At 42.3% G+C, this 25,531-nt stretch overlaps 1 protein-coding gene across 1 annotated transcript; it reads right to left on the bottom strand.

The window, feature by feature from the left end:
• Positions 1-3,075: 3,075 nt before the first annotated feature.
• On the bottom strand, positions 3,076-22,580 carry SIRT1 (sirtuin 1). Its single transcript, XM_065746282.1, has 9 exons — positions 22,124-22,580; positions 20,201-20,317; positions 19,248-19,489; positions 17,972-18,124; positions 15,454-15,601; positions 12,150-12,229; positions 8,012-8,198; positions 6,177-6,737; positions 3,076-5,164 (listed from the first exon to the last, which is right to left on the bottom strand). Exons 1-9 carry the CDS (start codon positions 22,578-22,580, stop codon positions 4,845-4,847), a joined length of 2,265 nt encoding a protein of 754 aa, XP_065602354.1. The 3' UTR covers positions 3,076-4,844.
• Between the last annotated feature and the right edge of the window lie 2,951 nt (positions 22,581-25,531).

Genomic DNA, 25,531 nt, shown 5'->3' on the forward strand with positions numbered 1-25,531 from the left:
ATATTTATTTTTTTTAGATTTTTAAATGCAGTGACAAAAAATTCAAGCTATAATAAAAAACTTGAATGAAAACCTTTGTTGACTGATGTATATGGATGCTTGCATTCTGCTATCAAAGGGAACTTCTGTGTGCAGAGACAGGAATGTGGCTGGGACGCTAAGATCTCACTTTAAAAGTAGAGAAATTGGTTCGTTAGAATAAATAGCTGAACTAGTTAGATGTAGGTGCACAAAGCAGTCAGTGCAGTTAAAGAGTGTTCTTTTCATAACTGTGTTTTACAGCATTCTGATGCAGTGTAACCTCTAGTAATTTCTTTATGTGCAGCCTCTATCTCATCGTTTCCAACATGTGTTTCCTGGCTGGGAAGTTCTTTCTGTTGTGAAATATGAGAATCTGGCAAATGCTACAGCAGCTTAATCTTACTGTGCGTGGGAGAGAGGAGGGGAAAAAAAAGTACATATGCCTTCATTTTACCAGGTAACATTAAAACTTCTGAGGTTATAGAAACCAAGCTTGTGAAGGCAAGTACTCAGAAGTTAGGAAGTGACTGACTTCAAGCTTTTTCCCTTGTGTGTATTCCTTACATGAGCAAATGCTGTTTCTTCCCCTGCCTTCCATGGGACCCTTCCTTCCCTCAGTGCACGCAGTTGGCACATGCATTATTTTTCTGCTCAGCTGGGCAGGTTGTAACACATCATCTAAACCCTGCACTATTTGTTGTTTATTTCCCTGTAGGTCATTCTGCCACACTGAATTCTTCATCTTATCAGTCTGAGAGATAAGCAATAGCCTTATTCAGTAGATGAGTTAGAGACAGAATCCAGTTCAGTTATTGAATGTTTATTTGTTGAACATTATTGACTGCTTGCTCAATTTAGCATGTGCTAGAAAACTTCAGATGTCCTTCATCTTGGAGTTGTAGTTAACGTTGACTAAAACTGCTGTGACAATTCGTGTTTCTCCAGCATCAGAAAGACAGTTGGATCTCTTGGAACTGCAGTGGAATTGGTAAGCCTTACAGGGTCGGATGATTGCTTCAGTTTCACATGGAAAGAAGCCTGCTGACAGCAGGGTGAGAGATGTTCCTTGAGACTGCACTAACCTGGGGTGTTTTTGCACTTTCAGCCTTGATTCTATCCACCTCTGCAAGAAATGGAGTTGGATCCTACGGAGCAGGATAACTCCTGCTAACCACTCCTGATTATCGTGCAGGTGCTAGCTGTTGAGTGCAGTGAAACAGGTGCTCTGGTGTGAAATATTACACAAGGTAAAAGACTTCTATGCAGTACTAGAAGGGTGATCAGTCCTTAAGTTACTTCTGTCACACAGGTGCTAGTACTTACCTTGCCCTTAGCTCTGCTGAGGATCCTAACATCTGTGTGAAGGATTTAAGCCAAAGTTGAACCCTAATTGGCAGCTCTGGCCAAAGCTCTGGTGTCTGAAGTGCTTTTCTCTGCTACTTGGCTCAAGTGGCATTTTGCATACAGTATTCAATTGTATGTGTCGTGTGAGGAAGAAAAAAAATCAACTTCCTGCTTAGGTAAAATTGCCATGGTGTTATAGAAGAAAGATGCTTTCCTATTTGTCACATTAATCAAGGAAAACCTGTGGGATCATATGAGCAACTGGGGGAAGTGGTATTTTGGGGACCAGTGGGAATGTTGTAGAATAATTAGAAATCTCTAAAGCAGTTTTGGTAACAGGATTAGCATTCTGATAAGCTGTCAGAATCACTGTTGGAGAATGCTAGCTGTATCTGTCTCCATTATGTTTACTGAAGGAAGGTTTGTTTTTGTCATAGCAGTGGATTTCCTGCACCTCTCATGGGTACAGAACTGCAGAGTGCAGCTGTGTGACAAACTGCATGGGCTGTTTTCTTTACGTGCATCACAGAAGCTTGCCTGTCATTTTCCAGGGGAAAATCAGAGGGCTGTTGCTCTGAACCAGTGCTATTAAAACCAAGCTTAAGCACTTCGTAGGAGTTGCTACTATTAAGGCTGTTAGTAATGCAGAACATCAACATAGAGAATCCCCCTCGAGAGGGTTTACGCTCCTCTGAAGGATTTCAATTCATTGCAGTGCTCTGTGTGGCAAGCAACTTGGTTTATCCAGGAATTAATGCAGTGTGGTGCCATCAGATACAAACAGCTATAAAACAAAGCTCTTTATTTAAAGGCGTAAGGTCTCCTGCAGCTAGGATGAATGCGGGGTGAAAGCTTTCTTCTTTCTCTGACTTTCTCCTTTATGCAGCTGGAGCTGTCTTTGCTGACTTGGTGGGAGGACAAAATCTTAGTGCCTCCTGACAAGGGATGGGCACTGCCGCTTACCAGCGCGTGGGGGGAGGAGCTGGAAGGGACGTGCCGCTGCTCGCAGGAGCCTTCGTGCACCTTTCAGGACTCCGTGTTTAACCGCGGCACGGCCGGGCGCGCTGCGGGCGGCTCTCGGGGCTGCCCCGCGGTGCACAGCGTGCTCTCGGCGGTCCGTGGCGTGAGGAAGCCGTGCTCACGGTGTACCCGTCGGTGTCTCACGGCCCCAGGACGGGGGGGCTCCTCCCTGCAGGCCACTAGTTGCTCCCGCAGCGTCCTACGGCAGTAAGTAGCACGATTTCGGTGTTTTATCTGCTTTCCTGTGTGTTCGCACGCTCACTGCTCCTTGGGCCTCGTGTGCTGGCAGCTCTGCGTGCGCCCTTCTGCGTTGTTTTTCTTAGGAATTCCTCACAGCCCAAGCGTTGTCTTCAACATGCTAACCACGGAGGGACTGTTGAGGGTACTGCTGTGACTGACTTCTCTCGTGTTGCTGTAGCTAGTTCAGAGCCCCTGACTATGTGGGAACAAACAGGACTGCTCGGGGAATGTATCTTCCTTCAGACCCTGTGCTGTATTTAGAGTGGTTTTCTGAAGGACAGAAGTGCGTTGTGGTTCTGCACCGGTTCAGCTTTGCTGGGGCTTTGCTGCCCTAGGGGGCAGACAGAAAAGGCAATTTACTGTAGAGTACCCAGGGCCTCACTTACAGCTTTGTAGGGCATCTTTTGTTTAGTTCTGAGGAGCTAACTAGAAATTAACAGAAACCACAGATCAAATGATGATTTTAATAGACTTTAGAACAGAGTGTACAAGTATAAAACACTGGTTTTGTATTTCAAAAGTTGCAGGAAGATAGCCGGTCATCTTAAACAGTCTTCTACAAAACATATGCCAGTAGATTACATAAAAGACACTATATACAATATAAAAGAGCAGAAAACAATCCTCACTGTAAAAATAATTTAAAACAAAGTATTTCAATTTAAAATATCTCCTATAGCACAAACTAATATGTTGTAACATGCAAGTGAAAACTAAACATATTGCATTCTTTAGTGTAGCCAAATAAGAGCTGTATTAAATCTGGACAATGAGACAACATGCCAACATTTCTAGATGAATACAGAAAGCTGTCCTTAAATATTCGTTAAGTGATGTATCTTATGTTCAAAGAACAGCTACTATACATCTCCAAAATGTAATAAATATTAAAGCAAAGTACATGAATAATCTACATCGTAGAGTTCGTTTGGGCCAATGTTGAAAAAGTGGTTTATATAAAAAAAGAAAGTTGATTCACTTACTACTGCACTGTGCAATTTTACAAAATAATTCTAAAGGCTTGGAAACAATCTGCACTTGAAATTTTGCAACATCCAGTTTTAAGGCAGCCTAGCACTGAAATACGCAATGTGGTAATTGGGAGTAGCTGCTTTGCTTCTAAGATGCACGGTGGAGCTAGCAGGTGGAAAATCACATTCCCCATCTGGGACATCACCTCAGAGCAGCACGTCTCCAGGTGAGGTGATTAATCTGTATTTCACCCATGCAGCAGGGGAAGCAGAGGCTCTCGCTCTCTGATTCTCTGTAGGTATCACAGGAAGAGATTTGGTTTTTCGTGCCTTCTCACGTGCCAGTAGGAACGTTATTCTGCACTCAGCCCGGCCTCCATGTTAGAGCCTTGGCAACTGACTGATCCAAGACTATTGTTAATTATGCAAGCTGCACCACGTTTGACTTTTTGAATACAACATGAAAAACTTCTACCATAGGGAATCCATTTTGTTTAAAATACCGGTGTTCCAGTATTATAATCGCTAAGGAGCCAATGCCAACATGCTTCATGTCCACAGGAAGTATTAAGCTCAGAAACTGAAGCATTTTTCACAGCACTTCTTATCAGTCTAAAAAAAGATCAGGAGTTTTCAAGTGCTTACTGTCTTGTTTCCATTTTAACTATCTACTCACATTTAAGTATGTCTCAAACATACAAACTAACTGTTAAAGCAAAAAATTAGCTGCCACGGTAGGTCTTAGAAAATGCCAGTGTTTAATGACAGGCTATGTGAGAACGAAAGGTTCAGCAGAAGCATAAGAAGTTTTAAATAAACCAAAAACTGTTACAAAGCAAGAAGTGTGATAATACCATTCTTTGGTCTAAATTAGCTGTTCCCTTTATATTAGTTTAACATTCCAATGGCTTTTTCAGAACTGTTTAAAAATAATATAAGCTGAAATTTATTATGCAAAATAGGTATTATATACATGAATGCCTGATCAGACAGATGACTTAAGAGTGAACACAGTAACAATTGCTTAGATATTCCTAGTACCTTAAAAAAAAAAAAAACACTAGTGTTGAGTGTGCAGTAAGAGAATTTTATTGAAAAAGGTAAAAAACTAAGCATGAAAATCTGTTTCAGTTGTTTATAAACACCACATCCTTATGGTTTGCTCGCTCTAAATCCAGACGTAAACATTCATCCTGACATGCCAAAGCTCCTAATGCTGGTGGGAAATTCCTGTAACCAGTGATCATTTTACAACGTGTTGCTTGTTGGATGGTCGTTCCCTGCAGCTTCATTTGCGTAAGCTGATTCATCAGCTGCATCTTGCTCAACTCCATCTTCCCCAAATGCAGCTTCCTCTTCCCTTTCTGGAGCGTCCTCATCCTCTATGCCATTGTAAAACTCTTCAATCTCGCTCTCATCCTCCACATCTAAGCTCTGACTACGACACGAGCCGCTTTCGCTACTACTCCCACAAGAGCTAGAAGATACCATATCGTCTTCAGAATCTGAGTATACCTCAGCTCCATGGAAAATATAGCGATTTGGCGGTAAAAATAGATACTGAGTACCTGAAATAGAATTTAACAAGTCAGTATCACAGCACGGTTGAGGTAGGAAGGGAGCTCTGGAGGTCACCTGGTCCCATGCCCCTGCTCAAGCAGGGGCAACTAGAGCAGGCTGCCCAGCAGAAACAAAAAGCTGAACTTATTCAGACAAGATGTTGCAGACTTCTGGTTAAAAGTACCCGCACCGATGTGTTTTCAAAAGTAATCTTACTTGTCATGTAAGCTTAACATATGAAACTTGGACTTCAGTCTGTTGTTAGGAACAGCATTTAACAAGTGCTTCACTGGGAAGCTCAGCGTTCTCTCTCCTTCCTCTCTTTGTAAAAGCAGCGTTTAAACCCTACGCGTTGTATTCACAGCTAGAATGCAATCGGTTGTACCACGGCATTGGGACCCACCACGCAGAGTACTGGACAAAACTGAAGCAGCTTTTGCTTTAGAGAATTGCAACTTAATTCCCAGGTCTCCATCCTCACTGACTTTCCTAGTGCAATTACTTGCTACATCAGCTAACAGACTGCACGCTGGAAGACTTCTCTGGGGAAAGCTGATGTTTCCTTGGGAATGTGCCTGGCTCCAACTGTGTGATTTGCTTTTCAAATCTTGCTCTGCCTTTGGTCCTTCGGTCCCACAAGATGACTGTCGGACCAAATCATGACACGGCGTGCCTGGTGCCTTAAAGCTCTCAAGATCAGTACAGCTTTTCTGTGAATGCATTAGAAAATGCAAGACAGGTGGGTTTATTTTTGATACTTAGCTTCAGCCTCCTGAACTCTGATCTTATAATCTCTGATTATAAAACCTATTCTGAACTATAGGAAGTTTTCCTATTGGCTTCTCCAAAAGAAATATCAACACTGTCATGATGATGAATAACATAGATACTTGTCTGAGCAGAAATAACCACAAAAAACACTGATTCCCTCAAGGGCAACTTATTTATTGCTTTAAAGTTAAATCTAGAATAAACACTTAAGTCAAAATCTGCAAGAGAATGAAATAAGTTAACACTTACCATCCAGCCTTTTGCTTATCTGTTCTTTTGCAGATCTGTTTACCCAGCACTTCTTCACTGTTTCATTTTTTTCTTTGCTTTCTCCACTGTTAGTTCCATTTTCCTTCATTGTTTCACAGTTCATTAATTCACTAGTAGTATTTTCAGGGTTTTCAGACGATGCCTTTGTGTCTTGAAGCTTTTCCTCCGTGCAGATCCCTTTAGCTTCAGAGGCAGGATCACAGTTTTCTACCTTACATTCAGCTGCGTGTTCTGAGGGCTCCACCAAAGTATCTGGTGGAGTCATTTGTTCTGGTGAACCAGAGTCTTCTGAAATGTTTAAGGGTGTAGGTGGTAGCTCAGATGAGTGCATTTCAAGCTCTTTGTGCATTCGTGGAGGCTTTTCTGTTATTTCTGAAAGTTTTACTGAGTTGTAGCAAAGTTTTGTATATTCACTACCTAGCCTTTGACATAATTCATTAATAATAACGTCACAGTCTCCAAGAAGCTCCACATCGAAGTGTAGATGAGGCAAAGGTTCCCTATTAATTAAGATCTGAGGCACTTCATGGGGGATGGAACCTAAATGTAGAAAAGACAGTTTAAAAGACAGGCAGTTTCGTTTTACATTTTACCAAAGTTCTGCCAAGAAAACTTCATTTCTCAGAGTTATCATCAGACAGATCTGGCATACAAGTAAATCTTAACTGTAACAAAGCTGAAGTGGTGGTGTGAGGTGCCATGCCTATGTACTCTATCTAGATTTTCCCACTTCTTGCAGTAAAAGTAAAACCCACACACAAAAATGGTGACCAAACATGGCTGTAGTCAAATACTATAAAGATTATTAGAGTGACATAATTTCTTTTGAAGGACTGCAATGTGTTCACTTTATGTACTTAAGCACACGCAAGAAATTTACTGCTGGTAATTGAGGTAATTTTAAAATTAAAACCTTAATTAGGTTAAAATACTTGCAGGTACAGTCTGTGATGGAAAGAGTTGCTTAACACACCTGTGACGTTCAGGGCTCCAAAACCCACCAGTCTGGTAACCTAGTGTTGATACAGTTCTTCAGATAACCAGCTAATGAAATTCAGTTCATGGATGGAGCAATCTGTGGATCCTAACCTTCCCATCAATATGAGAACAAGGCTGTGCCTTTTGTATAAGGAAAAGAGGGTGTTTTATTACAAGAGTGCTGGCTGTGGCAATGTTCCCAGTGAGCAGCAGGTGCCTGGCACAGGCCCTTCTCAGGCTAGCATGTTAAGAGTATGAGTTAAGTTGTGTGTTTAATAGGCAAATAATTAACCTGTGATTGTATTTTCTCAGCCCTCCTGAAGGGTATTTTCTTTTGTAATAGCACAGATGATTTTCCTCATCACTTTTAAGAACTAAGGATCCAAATGCTTTTACACTATCTAATGCCCACAGCGTATCATTTAGAATGAAGTATTGATGTAATCACAGCTCAGAAACCTGATGTAGTTGGTCCATTTTTTTATACTACATTTATCTTTTTAAAGGACAGTTACTTTCTAAATCTTACAATTCCAAAAGCATATTATGAACAGGGAGAGAAATGATCTCAGAACAAAGACATGCAACTTGTAGCAGAGTAGTTCTCTGGATTATAAATTCATTGAGATCTCTACTCTGCCTTGGGTACAGAAAAAGTGCTCGGAATTTGTTACTTTGCCCATTTTGTATTTCAGCTTTACACTCGTATTAAAGAGTCAGACACTTTGGTTTGTTCCCTGAACCCTGCCACGAGCCTTTCTTGGATCTCTTAACTGAGAATTTTAATTTCAACCAGTGCTTTTTGAAAGAAGAAATTTCCAGTGACAGTCACTTACTTGGAATCAATGCTACTGGTCTTACTTTCAGTGAAGACCCAATGACAATAAGGAGATCGACTTCATTTTTGTCATACTTCATGGCGCGATGGAACTGCTCAGGTAAATTCTCCCCGAAGAACACTATGTCAGGCTTCATGATTGCAAGTGGTTCATCAGGTGGACAGCGAGGACATCGAGGAACAACCTGCGGTAGAACAGCTCGTATCACTACCGTGGCTGCAACCTTGAAAGCCTCGGATTTTGCCAGTTCATAGGACAGAAGTTTCAGTGATGTTTCCCCATTTATTTTTTCTGTGGTTGTACATCTGAATACGTTTCTTACACGGAGCTACAGCAGGAATGGAGCGAGTCCTTTTATGGCAAAATGAAGAAAAAGTGCAAGTCTACACCTCAGTTCTCAGCTAACAACTAAGCCCATAGTCTAGATGTCACATTCAACACTAACGTGTAATTACCTCCTAGGGGAAAGGAATATAAGTTTTTGGTTTCATCAGAACAGAAGCTTTAATTTTGCTATCAGTTTCCATCACACAATCTGCTATAAACCCCTCCCTAATCAAACTGTACGTTACAGAGCGTTACCTCTCTACTTTCTCTTCTCCTCCAAAGAGATAGGTTGCATAAAGCAACGTGGCACTGTAGCAGATGGCTAGCAAAAAGCATACAGAACAAGACCAGGGGAAGACCTTTTGTCTGGTCTTCATTTTAAAATTTCCATTTCCTCCAATAACAGAGCAGAAGTGGCTGCTAGTTACGGCTGTGCAGAAGCAGAGTCTTTTTACTCCTGAAACCTAAGGTTTTTCTGACCTTTTTGGCCTCTTTCAGATTAATATTTTTTCAGGGAGAAGAAGAGCAAACAGGTGAGTGATGCAAGTACAGACAGACCTAAGACTTTACTACTGAGCAATTCTTCTTTCCAATTATTTTCTCAGCTGCAGCCTCAAAAGTAAAATACCCCAGAATAAATCTAAGGAGCTAAATACAGCTGCAGTCCTATAGCAGTAATTACAAGCAAATTAGTGCTTCGTGAAAGTGTAAACACATAACTGCTGGGTTTTTTTGATGTCTGTAGTAATACCAAAGACAATGCTTTCCCTATGAGAAAGCAACACAAGTAAAAGGCTTCCTCTATGGTGTGAAAGAACCTTTTTAAAATGCAAGACTTAAAATAATCTAATCCTTCTTTAAAGGCCTCTCTGTAGTAGAAGTGAGTAAGAAGCAATACAGCACAAGAACTAGGAAGTGGTATAGAGAAAGTCTTCATTGTTTTACCCAAGGTGAGGGGTAACTGCCCAACCAACTGAACAATTCCTCAGAGTGGAGTAGGGAAAAATCCTGGAGATTTTTTTCCTTGGATCTTTACATATTAGAAAGCTAACAACACACCAGCAGCTGGATCTTCTCTGCTGCTTTTTACCCTGCTTCTTCTGCAGAAGGAACTAATGCCTTTGCATTTTGATTTGGAATATTTAGGAAATAAATTATTTGCTCTGTATTACGAAGAAAACAAAGATCTCTAACTTCTTATTTTGTTTAAAAAGGCCAGTGGGTAGTAATTGTTTCCATCATCTCCCACTGGAAGTCCAGTAATGTTATTTAATGGACCTGCATATGGCAAAATTCCCAAATCACCTGCGTTCCTGTAAAGGGGCCCACAGATAGGTTTCAGCACTACACTACTCACCAGCTTCTCTGCTAATCCTCAGAAAGGTCATCAGTAAGGGGGAGATCTATTCCAAGAGCTGAAATTGATACTGAGAAGTTAAGGCTAGATAGCTGGCCGCTCAGCTGCCTGGGATCCTCCCTCCCTCCGGGGCAGCACAGCCCAGAACCACAACACCTCTGCTGCTGTTTGTCTAGTGAAAGAGAACTGTAGTTCCTCAGCTGTGGATGTATCAGAAACAAGATCAGTGAAGACTGTGTTGGTTTAAGAATGTCCAAGAACAGGTGCATATTTCTGTGGGCCTTTAGATCCTAATTGTGAGATGCTTTTGCTGTTACTTGAAGCTGCTTGAAGTAGTCTAAAGCACAGAGAAATAGGCATTTTTGAAAATAATAAAAAACAGTTTCACTCTTTTTTTTTTTTCAGTGGCATTTATAGATGCTGCTGCATCTTGTGTAGCAGGATGGTTGTGTGCAGCAACCTACAGCCAGAACCATGCTGCAGGGAACAAGCATGCTACCAGGGAAAAGGGAAAAAAGTTAAATGAAGAGCAGCGGCGAGAAGCTGGTGGCTTTTTAAGTATCTATCTATAGTGTGTTGAAAGGAAATCCTGCCAGGAAGATGCTACATAGACTTACTTCATTGTGAAGCACTTGGAACTGTCAAAGGAAGGAGCAGAGCAAAGGAAAGCTGATATTTGTATGGAAAACAGGACCTGGGGTCACATATAACCGAACTTCCAAGCAGTGGGGGACAGCAGAGAATACAAACTGGGCTTCTTACTGAGACTTAACTCCCCAGACCATTCTCTAAAGAAAAGAGCTGTTAAAATTGACTGTGTTTTGTTGCCTAAGTACAGAACCAGCTTCTTTTGATAACTAAGGAATTAATTCAGCATTCTGGAGAAGCAACTGGGGAAAAAAGTAACTGGGGAACACCAATTTGGGAAGCAGAGATAATGGTAAATTGAACAGGTTTTCTTGTTTGAAGGACACTCTTTTTTTCCAGTGGTGCTGTTACTTGTTATATATTGTATGTAGACATACATACGGGAACTGCTGAGTCCCTCTTAGACCTCGTTCAAGGGCTGACTGCCACTGAGGAAGGATCTGTTGCTGGAGATCTCTCCTTTGCAGAGTCTTCCTGCAAGCCTACATCTTCTGATACAGCTGATCGTCCTTTTGTAACGCCTTCTCATTGCACGTATCTGGGACTGCTGCCTTTTTACAGTACTGTAAGATTGGGGCTGATACACGGAACGTTTCCTCCTTGAGAAAGAACTTCCTTGTTAAAAAGGACTGGAGTACAGGCTTCTCTCCCTAGCCCTATGTTCCCACTGCTGGCTGTGGGCAGGGACATGCCATTGGGGCACAAGTTCAGCATATAGAAGCACACTGATTGAAGTGTTGTTAGAAGTAGTATGCCTACTAACAACCAAAACAGAAAACTACACCATGCTTAGAAACAGTTGTTTAGAAGGAAAAGAGAAACAAAGCCCAAATCTCAACCTACTGGCTTTGAGATAAAGCAGCAGCAAACATCTCTAAGGTAAAGTTCTCAGAAATAATGTTAACAGAGTAAAACAGAGCTCCCTCACAGGTGTTCAGTATTACAAAGCTAGGAAGCATCTGTCTTCTGCTTTTGACACTTAAAACTTGAAGTCAAACATCTCTTATGAAAAGCTTCACTGAGTTCTATTTCAGACGTAATGCTGCTAAGAGGTTTCTCTGTTTCTCATTTAAAATTGCAACCATGGACTCAAGATTGAAAAACACAGAAAATGCAGAAAAACAGTTCCTTCCCGTTTATATAGACAAAATCTTTTCAGAGAATTGTCTCTGTCATAAGATAGAGAAGAAAAGCAAATAGGGTCTGACAAAGGCAAAGAATAACTGACAGCAGAACTAACTCTGGGCTTGGCTGTGAAGCACTTCACACCCAAATGTGAGGAATTCAGAATATAAAATACTGTGGAAGTTCTTGCAAGTGCATAGCAGATATTTCATCCTTCTTGCTCAGAGGCTGCTTTATATTAGCATTTTCTCTACACATCATCTACAATTTCAACATTTTCAATGCAGGTAAACGCTTCAAGAGCAACTGATGTTATAAATAGCTAGAAATACTTCCTCAGTGTGACTGAGAGCTCAGATTACCCTAAGGCAGGTATAAATCCAACTTTCTACTTACCACGTTAACTTCTACTCTTTGCAGAACTGCCATTAGAAATATACTCCAATGGTTTTGGTTCTACTTCTCACCCATTACCTAATTATCGCAGTGTAGAAACTGAGTATACTTTTTAAATGCAAGAGCAAATGCTAAATACAGTACAGATAGGCACTTAGGAAACACAAGTGTTTGGGTTTTTTAATCATATGCTTGTAAAGAATTCAGATCTTATAAGCAATGCTTTGTTTTGTTTTCCAGTTACTTATTAGAAAGCTGCAGTGATTTAAGGTAAGTTTTTACCTGATTGAAAATATCTCCTCGAACAACTTCACAATCCACTTTGTATTTACAGATCAGACAGGAAGCTGTTGCAAAGGAACCTTTGGGGGGAAAAAATATACATGGTAGAAGTAAGGACTTTCAGATTTGGTCTTCTTGCAGAAGATTTTATGACACAAAGGCTGTTAAATTGCAGTGCTAATAAGAAACAATAACACTAGAAGTCCTTAAGCAGTAATTTAGAATTAAGAAAAGATGTCTGTGGGTCCTAAGGGTAGTTACAGATGTTAGTCAAGAGAATGTCTGTTTTAAGAGTAGGATACACCCAATGTACAAAACCAAAAAAATACATCGTATCATTCCCCTACTTTCCCTTTCTGTCTTTATACAGTTAATACAAGGGGTGGCAGCCCTGTCTCAGCAGCAGCAGGACATGAACCCACACCAATCTCAGCTGGTTTTCCAAGAGCAAAATAACTACGACAATGCATTAGTGAAGAAGTCATTACGGGCAGCTAAGTAGCGATATCCTTCCTCTCAGTTACTGCCAACAGTTACAACTACACTGTTCCTATTAGAAGTGCTCTGGACTTAGCATTCAGCTTAGCTACTGTGTTCATTGTTTGGCACTTTGTGTTGAGTTACTCTGTGGAGCTCTTGCTGCCTTGCTCTAACACAGCTGAAGGTGATGATGCCTGAGATCTGGCAGAGAACTCCTGTCTTCATCTGTCTGAAGGCAAATCTTACCTGCTGGCTAACACATGTTAACAGCAGGAAATCATTGTGGCAAACCAGCGTGGCCTTTTGGTGCACACATGTACCTGAGAGGTAAGGCAAGGCCTTGTACCTGTGCAAGGAGTACTGCTAAAAGTTGACCCAATGCTGAAGAATGAAGTAAGGAATTATCAGATTTGTCTTAACTACGCAACAAGGCTTAAAAAAATAATTTGGAGATCTCTGTTCTTGCACTGGAACATGTCAAACTCTCACAGCCAGATAATATATAGATACGAAAGTATGAACCCTTGAATAAGTACTTCCAGTTTCTCCTTCAGCACTCCATTAGCCAGCTCACTAGCGCTAAGCAGCATCACTGCACTGTGGATAGCTTAACAGACTCGAAATAACCCTTGCTAATTTCCAAAAGCCTCAGCATCCAATAAAAGAATATTTTTTATTTGAAGATCAACTGCTACAGGGTAGATGCTAAAGCTGGCCTGAAACCTAATTACTGCATCATGCAACAAAAAAGAACATTTGCGTGGATCAGTGATGTGCAAAAACACCACCAAATAAGAATTCTGTGATAAATATCTAATGAGGAATTACATCCAAAAGAAAATGCATTATATGCTGAGCACATATAGAAACTAGAATTAGATGTGGGTTGTTCTGTGGAGTGGATTTAATTCTGTTCTCTTTGGTTACTTTGACAGAGCACTGTATTTATTCTCTGAATAATGGAAGTGGTGGAAGTATCCACCACTAAGCTAAGCTCCATAGATGAGAAAGATGAGTCTGATCTCTGGAAAAGTGGAGCTCTGTAAGAAACAGTTGTAACTAATGGGCAGATTGCCACCTCTGCTACCAGGCTGGCATCCCTGCACTGCTGACACTGAGATGAGGAAGAACAGGGTACCACTTGATCCAAAGATCATTTTGGATACCGTGGAAACAGTACCAACTTCAGCAGTGGGTCTGTTACAGGCAGAATGAACCACTGCTTCCCTAACTGGCTGTTAGGACTGTTTGAAAGGCATCTGGTGGTACTTCTTTCCTGATACTTTGTTCTTTCCCCCTTGCTAGGAGTGCAGCCCTCTGTATTCTTACTTGGAGACCAAGGGTTACTGCTGTTAACCTGGAGGTTAACTTCAGTTCCAGTTCTCCTGCTGCCACCAGCATTAAGTCAGGTCTCACAAACATCCCAGCGTTGCTTTTAAGAAATTTATTTGTTAAAAGAAATGCACTTTAAGAACTCTCTAAGTGTTTAAAAACACGTCTTTCACCTTTTAACTTGACATTTTTAAGTCTTTGGAATTGGTAAGAACATCAAGCAATTAACTAAGAGGTTCCATTTAATTTGGTATAATAATTTGAGAATGTTTGATGCTGAAAATGTAACAAAATGGTGTTCATTTCAACAGAGTAATTCACAGTATTATGGATCTGAGGTAAGTCACTAAAGTGACAGGATGCTTTAAGAGAACGTAGAATTCAGTGGAATATTCTGCAAAACCAGCAGCTAAATTCTGTTTCATTACCAGATAAATTTCCACACTGTGTTCTCATATATAAATGTAACAGAGTACCATTACGTAACAAAGGCTAAGGTCTAAGCTTGTGGATCTTCACTGATGCACAAAGACCACCATTTGTCATGTGTTACTTATGAAAGTAGTATTTCTGCTTTAAATACTTGAACTAACTCACCAAAAAATAAAGGCAAAAAAAAAAGGCAACATTTTCAGGTTGTATAGTACACGTAAACAGCAGAGGCTCATGAGCTACACATGCCTTGGCCAAGCTTATCCTTGTCTGGTCCCTCATCTTCCCACTGACTTGGGGACACAGGTTTCCATTCATTCTGCTGTTGCATTAGACTGGTGGAACATACCAGAAAACGTTTTAAAAAGGAACTCTAAGCTTCAGTGAAGCTGTAAGTTCAAATTAAAGAAAAATTAATGCATTTCATGAAATAACCCAATATATGAGTGTTGGGAACTGTTGAATCATGGCCTGAACCACTGATTGATCACCTGATGAGCACTGAGTCAGCTGCAGGGGCACAGGTGAAGGCAATGTATCTGTGTGATTGGAAGGGGTGGAGTCTGGCTCCACCTCTCCCAGACCCCATTTAAGGGCTGACCACCACTGCAGAAGGATCTCTTATTAGAGATTCCCTTCCCTGTGGAGTCCTGAGCAAGCCTTGACCATCAGCAACAGGTGAGCCTTTCCTTATTTACTATTTGTCTTTATACCATTAGGATAAGCCATACAAAATGTTCCATCCATCTCCATTGCTTTGTGAGGATACTGTTCTTTCAGGTTATTCATCCTACAGGTACAAATATGAAATCGGGTCTTACTGGATGCATCTGAAGAAAACATTTCTCAGCCTCTCTTTCTGCAATGTTTCCTTAGGTTATTCTATTGGAAATAATTTTACCTGGTATACTAAACACTATTTTAAAAGCAAAATATTTCTTTCTGAGAGATACCATTTTAAGGACAACATCAATGCCAATAGCAGTTATCTTGTTACATGCACCAGTAAGCATCATTCCTACTCATAAAAAATAAGAAAAGGGAAACTAGCATTACTAACCATGACACTGAATTATCTTTTGGATTCCTGCAACCTGTTCCAATGTGTCTATGTTCTGAGTGTAGTTGCGGAGCAGTTTTCCTTCCTTATCCATCAAAGCTATGAACTTGTGGCAGAGAGATGGCTGGAACTGGCCAGGATAGATTTCCTATGGAATTCAAAAGTACATTAGAAAGCATATATGAATACAGAGCATCTTTATTCCAACTGCATCAACGAGGTACTCATTTTCTGTAATCATCCTCTTTGCATTTTGCCCTTTCTCTCATATCCAACACTTCTTTCACAGCTGAACTTATCATCATACCAGCATGAATTGCTCCTTGTAGTAGCTGATACTTCAGGCAGCACAAGGACAAGGTCTGGGTCTTCTCTGGTTTTGTGAACTATGAAACATGAATGGTTTTCTTCCCCTTCTTCTAAGTAACCTCAGTATTTGTATTAGAAATGTGATTTTACCACAGTCAGACAAAAAAAATTCACGAGGAATGTGGATTCTGGTCTTCTGGTTAAAGATAAGCAGTTTTTATTCATCAACTGCCATTCCTGGGCTCTCATTCTCTAACAAACACAACTACAAAAGGACATAAAGCAGAAGGCAGGTGGCACTGAGACGTGTGTTGCCAATTTATCCAGTTAAAGCAGTCATCAAGGCAAAACCAAAAGGCTTAGAAGGGCAATTCCACTGGCCGAGACAGATACTCAGCCTTTCTGCTGACAAGTAAAAAAAAAAGCTGAACCAGTAAGTTTAGCACAACAGTGAACCGTTACCTGTGTGACAGCTCTGCCCTCAGCTAATGCCACAGCCTAACCATTACCAAACAAAAGAGAATTTTTGAAAGTATTTGTTTTTTCCCCCAAATATTTCAAGTCACTCTGAAGCTATATAGGTCTCTGGATTTAAGCTGCAGCAATGATCAGTGACTGCTCACAGTGGTATCATCTAGATTAAATTATGACTAGGCTGTTACAGTTACCAGCAGATGGTAATATGGTCCTGAGAACTTTTCTATCTTAGTCTGAACAAGCAAGACATGCTTGGCCACCAGTAGCCATAGGGAGAAATGAAGAAAGGACAGACTTTACACTGAAATCAGTGAAGCAGGAAGCAAAATGAGTTTACAGTAGGAACAGTGAGAAAAGGCTGACCAGAGAACTAGAAATGCACATCCATACGGTGATAAACAGTGGATCTCTTGGCACAGGTGTAAGAAGAGACAGGAGAAATGAGGCAAAGCCAATAGTGTGCATCAAAAAGTACATTCAAAGTAGAGCACAGCCCAAGTACAGTAGGTGTGCATTTAAATGTATGTACTAAAGTGAAAAATTCATCTAAGTATGTTAGCTGAGTAAATTAGCCACTGTTCTGACAGAGCAAACAGCTTTCAGAGCCACTATTGTGTTTCAGGGTTTTGTTGGTTTTTTTTGTTGCCTGTTTTTAGTACCAGATGAAACTGTCAGTAAAAAATATCAGCCAAATTAAATTTGAATTGTTCTGGTAAAATGTTCACAATGGCAGACCTGGAGTAGTTGTTTTCCCCACCTCTTCCCAGTATTAAAAAGTCAAGGAAATTTATATACTGATGGACATCAAAGTATGTTATATTTGGATAGGATGCTTGTGAGATAGCTAAGCAACTGAGGAATGCATCCATTTTACTACTCCAAGCTTTGGATCAATATTAGAGCAAAGGGAAGTAATAGTGAGCACAGTCAGCAGTGATGGATTCTCAGGGGTCCTTACAGGTCCTGTAAAGATACTTTTTTTTGATTCTATATTTCCTTCTCGTCTCTGATACATTTCTAATTAACCTCATTAATATCACAAATCTCTCTCTGAAAACTCCTCCATCCTCCCTTTTAAGAAATCAACACCATCTCATCAAAAAAGACTTCTGTGTGTATATATATATTAAGATATACAGATCCTTGTGTCAGCTACATCAAAACCTGAGAAGGGAACAAACTTATCAGTGCACAACACTGCTTCACTCCTCCTCACCACAGAGTGATGAAATGTGAATGTGCTGTATGACATGAAGCAGCACGCTACAGCACATCAATTTCAAGTTGAGTTTTCCACATCACGTGTGTGCCTGCCAAAAGTTTATCGTTGTATTTTTTTCAGTGGATGTAACTACAGTTAAGAATTCCAGGGATTTTGAAGATTATAACAAAATGTTATTAATCCTCCCTGAAATCAGAGCCACGAGAATGGCTGCATACAGAGTGAACGGGAATGGGCAAAACAGGTTTTAAAAGAATAAAATATTGCAAAGCCTTTTTAATAAGGCAATACGTGGTTGCACACAATGACTGAAGTATCACCTCTGAGAACATACCAGTTTGCAAAGGCCTGCCCAAGGGGAGAGGCATTATGCTGCTGAATTGTCTCATTAAATACCATCTTGTTGAAAGAGACAGGTGCCCTTTTTTAACAGAGCAATGCAAAATCTCATTTACGCATCTGAAGTATTTTTCTTTACTAACCAAGATAAGATCAATAGGAAAACCATACCTTTGCAAACTTAAAAAATGGCCTGGGATCCTTTCTGAAGTATTCTATATCAAACATGGCTTGAGGATCTGGAAGGTCTGGGAAATCTACAGCAAGGCGTGCATAGATGCCGTCTCTTGATCTAAAGTCAGGTATTCCACAAGACACAGACACCTGAAATATATTTTGCAATAAGCAAGACTACACAGTGGGCTGTAAGAGCTGCTATGATAACAAGAACTACTATGATACCACGTGGGAAACGGTATCTCCATACGCTCATGCACATTAAGAACTAAGCCAGTCCAAGTTCTGTGTCGATCAAACCCAATTCCGAATCACAAGCAGGAGATATAGCACAGAAACACAAGAAACACAAGTCCCAGAAAGCTTCAGCACAATCCCCCCAGGCAGTAGTAGAACACTAGAACTTCTAGTACTGAATGTCTTGTGAGAAGTGCACAAAGAGTTGGTTTTTTTTTTCCTTTAACATGCTAATGCAGTAACAAAATAGAATCTCACTTCTGATAAGACACCTCTGATAAGCTACCTCAGCACTGCAGTAACAGCCAAGAAAATCTAATTTATTGTCCTGTGCTACCCCGGAATGCTTTATGGAGGAATGGAAACAGGTGGAGCAATTATAGGAAGAACACTGCATAACAGAGGTAGCAGTGCTTTTCTGCAAAGCTGGTTTGAGTTGGATTGGTTATCTTTTCTGAACAGCATCACACCTCTGTTGGCAACCAGGAGGTTAACAGTGATCGACTTTCATACTGCATCTCAAATGCAGGTGTACAGCTGCAAATTCATGACAGTTCCAAGTTTTGTTTAGTGAAACAGTGAGCAGTCTTATCATCATAGTGTGGCACCTCACACGACACTCTTGACTACTGAAAATGAGTTGTATTCTTAGCAGAAGCTAACTTCCCTCCCCCAGTCTTTTACTCTCTTAGTTCCATTAGGCGTTTCAAGAAAATCACTGAGACTTAAAGTCACTAGCTTTGTTTAAAAAAAAAAAACTAGGATGGAAAACGTTCTGGAATAGGTAGATGTGATTTTTATTTCATAATTAGTTTGCGTGGAAGCAATCGTTAAAGAGTTTAAATGTTTCAGAATATTTTCTTGTCACTTCTAATTTAAGCTCCACGTCTTGCAGCGTGCATCATTCTAGGACACCTGTACCTCCTCTTCTCAATTATTTGCTTACTGTCACTGTCAGACCACCTGTGTGCCATAAAGCTTTGGATAATTAACCAACTATATATTGTCACGCTGTCATTGTGGCAATACGTACCCCAGCTCCCGTCAAGACCATGATTTTTTTGCACTCTTGTAGAAGTTTCACTGCATCATCAATAGTATTAACATCTTTTCTTTTTTTTCTTTTTGGTGGTTCTGAAAGAATGTTTATGACAATTTGCCACAGTGTCATATCATCCAGTTCAGGTGGAGGGATGGTTTCTGGGAGCAGATCTTTCAGAATGGTCCGTGGGTCTGTACCTAACATGAGATGCTGCTGAACGAAAGTATAAGGACCTGAGAAAAGCAAAAAACAAAAGAGAAACTGATTAAGTTGACTAGAAACATCATTCCATTTATTAATGCTTGCTACTTCATGATTCCTTGCATCAAAAACCCCATCCATCTTGGTCTAAATTCAGAAGTAATAGTATAGGTAGGGTTTTGTGATTATTTTATTAACCCACTAAGGATTTTTTGGAAAGTCAGGGTGAAAATTACAGCTCATGGCAAACTTAATGTCTCTTAGAAAAACACATGTGTTACATATAAAATCAACCAACATTGAACTTGCAAGGAGGAAACTGGTAAAGACTGGGTCAGATTGTATGTAGAACATTGCACTGCCATTCTGTATTTTGTTGCTGCTATGTTTATCAGTACTGGTGGTGTGATTACTGTGGCTTATCACACATCTGTAAGAGATGAGACCTGAAGTCCCTTCCCACTGGGCCCAGAAGCCTGCCCCACACAAGTCACCAGTCACTTGAGTGAGCTGAGAGCTTTTTACCCAGGGCACCCAAATGAACGTGTTGACTGTTTTTCCTCAAAATACAATTCAAAGAGGTTAATTTTAAACCCCCTTAAATGTCATATAGTATATAGGAAATAATTTAAATAATATTTTTTCCTAATATTTTTCCAAGAAAAAAAAAAATGAAGACCAGGAGAGACTAAGCAAGTGTCCAAAGGTAAGCAGCATCTTAAGAACATTACACAGGTTTTTACCTATACGTGGTCTTGGGGTCCAGTCACTAGAACTTGCATGCGAAGCTCTGTCGTCTTCATCACTATCACAGGAGTGGAAACCATTGGCTATGATTTCATCACTTAAGAGGAAGTTATCTGCAAGACAGCACAACAATGGAATTTACAAAACTTGAGCCGAGCAGCACAGTTCATGGGTATTTAAAACTGTAACTCATTGCATTCAGCTTCAATAGCATATGCATAGACAGTTCCACCGCTTGGGGTTGGGTTTGGGTTTTTTTTTTGAGCTTATTGATACATTTTCAGGCCTTTGATTTACTGCAGGACTTCTATACCAATACTGGCATCAGTGAGCTGATGCTGACGTGAATGAGGTTTTCAATCTCTGAGGTGCTGGTTCCTAAAGTTATCTGTGCCTTCAAAAAAAAAGGCAAGCGTTTTAAAATGACCATTATTTTCTGTTATTTTATCTGATGGTTCTCACTTCACTCAGCTCTTGCTGTGGGTAAAATCAATATTCCACAACTTACACAACAATCTTTGGTGGTGTTTTAAGAGCCTAGCATTTAAAAACCACACACAGGGACACAGTTGGGATAGAAATGAGTTACAGACTTGTGCTGTGCCATTATCCTGCAGCTGACCACATACATACTTCCATGGTATTTCATTTACAACAGAAAACCGTGCTCCCTTGAACCACCTTCACTAAACTTGTTGTCCATTGTACCTTGCAGGTGGGTTTGGCTTTGAGCACTCAGAGTATTTCAGTCTAATTTCATCACTTCAGGATTCTAGAGAAGAACAGGACACTCATATCACAGCGTGGGATGCCAAGCTCGTGAATGAGGTGAAAATCTACACTTTATTCTCAGCAGTTTATTAGAATATGGGCTACTATTTTTAAAAGATCTTTTTTACTAACAGGCACAGCAAGTGTATTAATTGCTGAAAATCTATAAGCAAATTAGTAAGTCTCAGTCATGGTCTCTAGAGCAAAGAATCACCACAGTCACTTCCAAACTCCATTTGAATGAAATTCTACAAATCACAGAAACGATTATGACTGAATTGAAAAGGGGGGAAGAGGACAGTCCTTTCTACACTTGCTGTCCTGTTCTGAGAGCACAGGAGCCCTGGGGATATTATTTCTTTGCAGCATCACAGTTGTATCTCGTAACGCATGAAGTCAGTGAGCTTCTCACACAAAAAGCTTCATGAACAAGAGAGAGGCCAATAAGCACATATCAGTATAAGCAAAGCCTGTTTTCCCACAACAACCTCTGTCCACTATGTGAGGAGTCTGCTATCATTAAAGACTCATCACATATAGGTCACATTGTCACAGGTTGATGATGTGACAGGTTACAGTAATAGTTTAAACTGTAACACTCCCCAAGGAGTTGTCTTGATTCCTGGAAGGAATAAAGGGGCTTCTTGCCAGAAACAGCCAATACAAACCAAACTGAGGATTTGAGTAACTTGAGGAACAGCCTATAAGACATCTGCCCCAGAGATCACTTCTCAGGCAAAGCAGTTACACTTCCCTAAGGACTCCTTCCAAAGCACTACCTGAAAAACCCAAAGCCTCCAAGCCCGTCGGTCCCAATAAAGCAGGCCAGCCGTGCTGGTGCTGCCCAAACCCGTCTGCAGAGACAGCTCCCCGGGGGATTCAGCGCTTCAGCCGCTTAAACAATTGGGCCACGCAGCCGCTCGTGTCCCTTCCACGCAAGTTTTCAGGAAGAAAGTAACCGCTGTCAGGAGACGGGGCTTACAGCTGTCATTTTCAACAGCTCCCCGCCACCGACGCAGACGATCGCCGGGGCGATCTCTCCCCGAGGCCCGACGCGGACAGCCCGCGCCCGGACCGGGAGATCCCCGCGGCCTAAAGGCGGCAGCCGGGAGCCGCGGCCGCCCCGGGGGATGGGGTCGGGTCCTCACCGGGCTGCGGGGCCGGAGCTTCGGCCGCCCCGTTTGAACGCTGCGCCCGCCCGCAGCCAATGGCCGCCTCCGCCGCGTCCTCGCCGGGCGCCGCCTCCGCCCCCTCCCCCCGGCCCCGCGGCTGCGGAGGCGGCTCCGCCCGGGCCGGGCCCCTCCGAGCGGCCCTATTGTCCGCGCCGCTCCGGCCCTCCGCCGTCGCGCCGTCCTCCTCCCGCGCCCGACCGCCGCCATGGGCGCCCGCGGTCGCCGCTTCGTCCGGAGGTTCCGTGGCGGCGTCGGCGTCGGGCGGCGGCCCCGGGCCCCGATCCGTGCGGCGGGCGGGCGGCGCGCCCCGGCCGCGGCCGCCGTCTTCCGAGTTGAGGCGCTGGCGTTTGGGCGCGGGCTCGGCGCTCTCGGGCGCGGCCCCGGGGCCGCCGCCGTCGCGGGGCCGGAGGAGCGGAGCCTCCCCGTCCGCCATCTTGGAGAAGCAACCGCCGCCGCCGCCCCCCCTCCTTCCCTCCCCTCCCTCCCGCCCGCCCGCCCGGCGCAGCGCGCAGCAGCGCCGCCGCCACAGCCCCCTCCCCCACCCCCAGGGAGCGATTTAAACCCGGCACGTGACCGCGCCACCGCCCACGCGGGCGCCCGCCCCGCGGAGGCCGCAACAACAACAAACCGCGTCACGTGAGCGGGGAGGAGCGCGGCGCTCCGGTGGTGCGGCCGGGCCGGGATCCGCGCTTCGCTTCGCTTCGCCGCCAGCCCGGGGCTGGGCCCGGGCTCACGGAGCCGTGGGAAAACCCTGCGGCGTCCTCCAGAGCGGGGCCTAAAGCCGATGCGCTCTGTTGCGGGGCTTGGGCGCTTCCGCGTTGCCCGCGGCCGCTGCGGGTTTTTTGCTGCGTGAACGGTATGCGCTGAGCTGCAGCACGCATAACGATATTGCTTTGTTTAATGTTACTGCTTAATGCCGCCAAGTACTTAACCTGATCGTTTTAGAGACTTTAATACGAGCAGATCCCTGAGTTTGGCGGCAAGCAATACTAGACGAGCAGATTTTCTTCCTTGCAGACCTTGATAACGTCAGCTGTTAAAACCTATATTTCTGGTTAAATAGCGTGCACCGTTTCTCATGCTTCACGTATATCAAAACAGGTTATGAAGAGACAAGATGTGAATCAGATTTGTATGCAAGCATTCTGTTCTTCGATGAAGCAGAGACAAGAGTAAGAGGCACAAAATTGCCATGTTACTTTCTTTAAAGGCATTGGGGTGCTTGTCTGCATGAAGACACCGTGTAACTGACACATGCACGATGCAGAGCTTTCTGTTTACCTGTTGGTGAGAAAACAAATGAAGGGTCTTAAAGCTGTCTCTGACCTTGCAAGCAGTTGGACACGCAGTGATGGTGCTGCGGTAGTTGCTCCTAAATTAGGAAGTCAGTTTGGAAGTGCTGGGGTCCAATTCTATTTCTGCATCTCTGAGGGTATGCCCATCCGAAGATGGAGCATGCAGAACTTATTCGAGTTGTGCTGTGCCTTGATTGCTGTGTGCTCTGTCCTTGGGAAGCAAAGTAACACAATTGGGATTGTGTTGGATTGGGAAGAACTGGTGCTGGAAGATCTGATGCATTGTGTGGGAATAAATTGAATTCCCAGCTCTTCCTTGTTTTATTTAAATAGCTGTTCTGGACTTGAGCAAGTGGATGGCTAGTCTTCTGTTAACTGAGCCAGGATTTAGTTTTGCTCCTGACTCCAAGCAACGTTGTTGGTTACGTGTTGGGAATGAACACAAACATTTTGTTAGTGTTTGGGTACAGAGAACAAATACAAGATTTCCTCACTTTCTGTTCTGTTTGTACGTTCTGAGCAATGCTAACCAAAACATGTGAATACACATACACCATGCCATCTCCTGTGCTGCGATTCCCTTTCAAACAAACTCTTATCTCCTGAAGGTAATATAAAGATTATATGTGGCTTCACTTCCTCTCTGTTTTTGATGCTCTGTGAGTCGTTGCAAGTCAGAAGAAGCAGCAATTGTCTGTGCTGCTGTGCTGTATTAGTACTTTGCAGCTTCCATGCTCAAACCTTCAGACTATGTGATGGGAACAAGCACTGGAAATCCATGGGAGGAGGGAAAATGAGTATGCCCACTGCTGCAGTTTGCATTAAAGCCCTAGTTCATTCCATCTGAACACAGTATAGATGGGAAAACTCCCTGGGAACAAAAAGCCTGCAAGGCTCGGGGTTTTGTCAGTTGAATTCTGCTCTTCAGAACCTGCAGTTCACTGTGTGGCACAAAAACAGCCACTGAAACCTGGGGGGAAAAGGGGTTAAAAAGATCCTTCCCTTTCACCTTATGCAAATACGCAAGAAATACTTGGCCAAGAACAGCATGTTAGGAGTGCTGCTGGGGATGTGGAACAGCTGTTTGTTTTTTGTCCTCCCCCAAAGTACTATCTATTTAAATATTTACATGATCTCTTGCTAAAAGGCTTTTCTTTCTTTATTATGCTTCTGTGGTTCTTTATTGAGTTAGGAATGGAGAAGAGGGGGAGATTTATAATTGTTCATTCTTCCACTGTGTTGAAAAAAAAGTCTGTTGTTTTATATAGCCTGAAATACACTGATGTTTTCTAAGTAGTTTATATAGTTTCACGGAGGCCCACACACTGCTGTTTGATACTGCTGCTGCTTCTTTTCATGTGTTTTTTATATTTTATCTCCTTAACAGGCTATCTGAGCATACAGTAAAATAAGAACTTTAAGGCAATGCAGCCTTGAAGTAGTAGATAACTTTGGAAGATTGATACATGATAAATTCATAATTAATACATAATGCTTTGCATAAACTTCTGTTTCTGTTGATCGTAGGCAGTAATTTTTTTACGCTGTCTGTCTTCTCATAGGCTTAATTTTGACAGACATGCAACTGTGCAAAAGCAATGAGCTGTTTTGCTTTTTAATAATAACATGTATGTGTGCTAGATATCTGTCACAGAGAAAGATTTACCCTCTCTGTTGAAGGAACTGACAGAACCAGATGGTTTGGCGAGGTTGGGGCTTCATGCACGACAGCGTGCAGCCCGGTACTCGTGATTTTGGAAGCAGTCACTTAAAAATAAAGCAGAAAATATCTTTTAGGGTATGCAGGCCCTGGTGCATAAGAGCCTTTCACTGACTTCAACTGTCTGTTTGCAGAAGCTACATCTCAAATACAGCTCGATTTTACCGGGAATCCGGAATTGTTTTCAGTTTGGAGAAGTCCCAGAGTGTAGCCTTGCAATGACTTGGGTGACTACAAATCCCAGGGAGCATTGCCATTAGCAGGTTTGTGCAAGCGGATTGGCATCCTGCAGGGACCAATGGCAGGCAGAGAATTCAAGACAACTCATGTGTGTCAGCTCTCTGTATTAAAAGGCGCTGGGGAGAGCTG

The sequence above is a fragment of the Cyrtonyx montezumae genome, unplaced genomic scaffold, assembly GCF_038088225.1.
Source record: "Cyrtonyx montezumae isolate F1298 unplaced genomic scaffold, pur_monq_1.0 scaffold_4, whole genome shotgun sequence".
In the NCBI taxonomy this organism is placed as follows: Eukaryota; Metazoa; Chordata; class Aves; order Galliformes; family Odontophoridae; genus Cyrtonyx; species Cyrtonyx montezumae.